The sequence below is a fragment of the Apis dorsata genome, unplaced genomic scaffold, assembly GCF_000469605.1.
Source record: "Apis dorsata unplaced genomic scaffold, Apis dorsata 1.3 scaffold_997, whole genome shotgun sequence".
NCBI classification, from domain to species: domain Eukaryota; kingdom Metazoa; phylum Arthropoda; class Insecta; order Hymenoptera; family Apidae; genus Apis; species Apis dorsata.
This window is the reverse complement of record NW_006264098.1, coordinates 31,088-35,969: the sequence shown is the minus strand read 5'-3', so window position 1 is coordinate 35,969 and position 4,882 is coordinate 31,088. Positions and strand designations below refer to the sequence as shown.

The following is a 4,882-nucleotide window of genomic DNA, read 5'->3' as shown; positions in this document are numbered from 1 at the left end:
AATATATATATAAATTAATGTATATATAAATACAATTTTATCATTTTTAATTTAAATTTAATATTTTATTAATATATATATTTCTCTGATTATTGTCAGTATTATAGTAATATTTTTATTGTTAATTATTAATAAAAGTAAGTTAATTATTATAAAATAGTAAATTAAAATATTATATTATAATAATAAATAAAGGAATATTTAGTATAGAATATTAAAAATATTTTATATATTTTGTCAATTAAAAATTTATCAGTCATTTAATTGTAATAAATAAATAAACTAATAATCTCTATAATTATAACAATTAATAATATCTATAATTAATAATACTTTTAATTTTATATAATAAATTAGATATTTTATTGAAATTTTATTTATTTATTCATTACATATATTTTGTTGTAAACAATATTTTTTATAAAAAAAATATTTTAAACATAAGAAAGTATTACAATATTACTTCAATTTATTAATTATATTTATTAATTGCTTAAATTTGAATTTTATTTTGTATCTTTAAAACATAATATTCTAGATACTATAATAAATTTCGTAATCATATTCAAGATTAAAATTTATTTATGTTTATTAAAATATATTATGCAATATTAATAATTTTGTAATATAATTAAATATATAATATTTTTAATATGTATTATAATTATATTTAATTCATAATCTTTATAATAATTATTTTAATATCTAATTTGAATATCTTTGTAGAAATGGTTATAATGGCAGAAATTCGTGTCTCTAGTATTGTTTAAGTTTATGAAACTGAGTGACAAAATAGACATTTATTTGTTAAGAATATTGTAACGTGCATAAAAGTTTAATCTTTTGAGATTATTTATATAAAAATCTTTTTTTTAGACGAAATACTAATTATTGAAAACAACGTTTTCCCTATCATATTCATTCCGAGTCAACATCGACGTTTTTGTGTTTTTTTTTTATGCTCATTTACTTTGTTTATTATGAATTTAATGGATTTTTTCGCCTACTAACTTAACAACGGATTCAATAATATAGGTAATTAAATTTTGTCTATTTTTTCTTTAATATTTTCGTTATATAGATGTTATAACCTTTGCTTTCTTTGTGCTCGTTCTGATTTATATCTTTACAATGTCAAAATTGCCGTTTTCGTTTATTGTTTTTTCAAAATTCGTAAATTTTTTGTATAGTATGTAATAATTTTAATCTTAAGATATTAACAAAATATCCAAAAAAATTACTAAATCATTTTTGTTATGTTATTATGTTGTCATTTTTTATAGTAATTGAAATAACAAATTATTGCCATTAATGAGTTTAATATTGTATTAAATAATTAAATATTCAAATTATAATTTATATGTATATTTAAAATATAAATGCAACTTATAATAACAACTTTAAGTTGTAAATATAAATTAATTATATGATACAAATCCTATGTGACATAAAAACTATGTTAAAGTTTTTTAAATTTTAGTTTTTAATAAATAAATTTTTTTATAAAATTAATTTTTATTCTTTATAATTTATTTGTAAAATATAAAAACTTTTTTAAAAATTAAAATTAAAAAATTAAAAATAATATAATTTTTAATATAATATAATAAAATATAATGCATAATTATTTAAATAAATTAAAAAGTAAACAAATATTTTATATATAAAAATATAGATTATATATATCCATAAAATTTCTGGAGTGCTTAAGTGGCATCTTCACAAAAATAAATTCTTCGATTGCCAATAGGTCCATACTTACTTTCCTGTCTTCGATTTTGATATGACCATTGCCATGATGCTGTGATAAAGAGGTAAAAATTAAATAAATACAATTGAAATTAAGAATAAAAACAATAATAATTAATTTTCAATAATAATTAATAATTTAACTCTATCATATATTTGTTTTTACCTCATCATTACAGGTTGCTACTAGGAGTTCTTGTCATGGATTATCTTCAGTTCCATGAAATTGAACAACTTACAAGTGATGCAATAGAAAACAAGTGATTGTGATAATTGACATAAAAGTGTGTTGGTGTGCCCTAGCAGGTACTTTGTAGTGGAGCCACCAGGCTATGGCTAACCTGAACTTTGAGCAGCCACCACGCAGTATTGCGAACGCAAGCCTTACATCGCGCACAGGTGGGGGGGGCTTAAATTCATCGACCCTTACGGGTCATGTCACACCTACCTCGGGCATGTTCTCAGGCTCATCCACAAGCACTTCCAGTTCAGCTAATTCTGCGGTAGTAGTTACTAACGTTTACCCTGGAGCATCAGGAACAGGAGGTGGACAAAATAATCATCAACCTCAACAACAGCAGCTCTCTCCTATGGGCAGCAGAGGACTGTTTGGGCAGAGAGCTTTTACAGATAGACGTACAATGCCTGCTCTTGGGTTAGTTTTTTCATAATAGTGGAAAATTTTTCATTTTTGTTATATTTTATTTTATTACATGTTTATTATATTTTATAATAATCTTATTTATTATAATACTGAAAATATTAATATAAATTTATAGAACTTCGAATCCAATGGGTAGCATGGGCACATTTGGAATACCTCAAAGTCGTAATTACGGATCTCAAATCAATAATTTTCACTCTGTTTTTGGTAGTGGAGGAGGTGGAGATACAAGTACTCCTCCATTATTGGATCTATCTGAATTTCCTTCATTAACGAACAGAGGACAGGGTGATTCTATGCCACAACCTAGTCCTATGCCAGGAAAACAACCTTATGGTTTGTATTTATAATAATTTAAGTAATGATGTAATAATAATATAATATATTAAGAGTAATATTAATGATTTTTTTTTCAAAAAGTTCATATAAATTATAATTAAATTCATTGTTTGAAAAATATCATAATTTTAATCCATATTAAATATATATGATAATTAAATATATTTAATTATATTTATACCAATAATAAATTAATAAAATTAATAAATAAATTAATAAAATATCAATAATAAAATTAAAATTATATATATATATATACACAAATTTCATATTTAATTTTTATATTTACATTTATAATTATAGTTGGAATGGTAAAACAACCAACATCCGAATCAAGTGAGTTTACAATGAGTTCTGAGGATTTTCCAGCATTACCAGGAACACAAAATAGAGAAGGGCCATCACCAGGTGGAAGTGTTTCTGGAGATAAAAACATATCTGTTGGACTTGGCCCTGAAATTGGACAAGATGTATTACAAGCAAATAGAGCACCTGGATCAGAAAAGTCTCAATCATCTAAAAGAGGCATACAAACATCTCCTGATGGTATTTATTATTATTATTTAATATAATTATATTTATAAATTAAATTTATTATTTAATATTATTTTATAATATTTTACTAAATTCTTTTTTTTTTATAACTGTTTATTATTATGTTATTTAGGTAAAGTGACCAATATACCAGCTAGTATGGTAAAAGACCAGTTTGGAATAGTTGGATTATTGACATTTATTAGGGCAGCTGAAACAGATCCGAATTTAGTATCTTTGGCATTAGGTCAAGATTTAACTGCGTTAGGATTAAATCTTAATTCACCAGAAAGTCTTTATCAAAATTTTGGTGGACCTTGGGCAGAAACACCATGCCGACCTCAGGATATTGATTTTCATGTACCACCAGAATACCTTATTAATGCCGCCATCAGGTATCTTATTTTATTATATAGATTTTTATAAATATAAATTATTATAATAATTAAATTTATATTATGTTTATTTTAGAGATAAGTTAGCACCAGTTAAATTAAATCGATACAAGGATGATCTACTATTTTATATGTTTTATACAAATGTTGGAGATGTATTGCAATTAGCAGCAGCTGCAGAATTGTAAATATTTTTTTTTATTTATATATTCAAAATTTTTAATATTTTTTTAGTCAATTTTTAATAAATATATGATCTTATTTGGATTATAAAGGTATAGTAGAGAATGGCGATATCATATGGAAGAAAAGGTTTGGATAACGCAAGCACCAGGATTAGGACTTGTAGAAAAAACATCAACATATGAACGTGGTACTTATTATTATTTTGATGCGCAAAGTTGGAGAAAAGTAGCAAAAGAATTTCATTTGGATTATACAAAACTAGAAAGTAGACCTCATCTTCCCACAAATTTTCATCAAACCCAGCCTTGACTACAGGTATTTATAAAAATATAATTTCTTATTTAATTATTATTTTTGTTAAATTGTATCTAAAAAGTTATAAATATTTTTATTAAAAATTTTTTTGTTGTAGATCTGCTTGCAGACCATTGTACTGTCTTTAAGTTGGACAGGAAACAACTATTGTATAAATGAACAAATTTAATAATCTTTAATAAAAACATAAAATTTGAAGAGTACAGAAATGAAGTTCTTTAATCACTGACTCAATTAGAAATGGAAGTGAGTCTAATGTATTTGATATTGACAAATGATTTTGATACATGATCTTATGTGTTAAATATTTAGATGCTTATATATAGAATAATGTACTTTTCAATAATATAATGATCATTATGATTTTAGCAGTGTATATAATAAAAATAATAAGTAGTACTGAACTAAATTTTGACATTTAGGCAACTCAAAATACAATATGTTCATAAAATCTTTATGTATATGATCATTTATTTTGTACCTATGTAATTAAGAATGTAAATGAACTGTTTTTTAAGAAACAAATTTATTTTCATAATTTTTCATATTGCATTTATTTTTTCTTAAATTTTATTAATTTTTTTTATTATCTATCAAAATTAATAATAAGCTACATTAATGTAAATTTTTATATGTACAAAATTTTTAAAAAATATTGAATTGAAATAGCAAATATAAAAATATCTTTGTTTAAAATTTT

The 4,882-nt window shown here is 22.7% G+C and overlaps 2 protein-coding genes across 5 annotated transcripts in view; one reads left to right on the top strand and one right to left on the bottom strand.

Annotated features, from left to right (window-relative positions):
* The first annotated feature begins 700 nt into the window (after positions 1 to 700).
* On the top strand, positions 701 to 4,720 carry LOC102676801 (CCR4-NOT transcription complex subunit 2). 4 transcript variants are annotated; one of them, XM_031514441.1, is made up of 9 exons: positions 701 to 1,035; positions 1,751 to 1,814; positions 1,929 to 2,404; positions 2,529 to 2,749; positions 3,056 to 3,298; positions 3,420 to 3,681; positions 3,758 to 3,865; positions 3,957 to 4,196; positions 4,280 to 4,720. In XM_031514441.1, the coding sequence occupies exons 3-8, from the start codon at positions 2,082 to 2,084 to the stop codon at positions 4,174 to 4,176; spliced, it is 1,377 nt and encodes a 458-aa protein (XP_031370301.1). In that variant the 5' UTR covers positions 701 to 1,035; positions 1,751 to 1,814; positions 1,929 to 2,081; the 3' UTR covers positions 4,177 to 4,196; positions 4,280 to 4,720. The 4 variants fall into 4 exon arrangements, with proteins under 4 accessions (XP_031370301.1, XP_031370300.1, XP_031370302.1 ...); XM_031514440.1 differs by having other exon boundaries at positions 3,957 to 4,182; positions 4,280 to 4,634; XM_031514442.1 differs by lacking the exons at positions 1,751 to 1,814; positions 4,280 to 4,720 and having other exon boundaries at positions 716 to 1,035; positions 3,957 to 4,182.
* The window catches only part of LOC102676575 (malonyl-CoA decarboxylase, mitochondrial-like), a 6,239-nt gene continuing 4,434 nt past the window's right edge, over positions 3,078 to 4,882 (bottom strand). The window contains exon 10 of the transcript XR_422831.2: positions 3,078 to 3,205. The gene's annotated coding sequence lies outside the window, so the exon portion shown is untranslated. The remainder of the gene's footprint in view (positions 3,206 to 4,882) is intronic.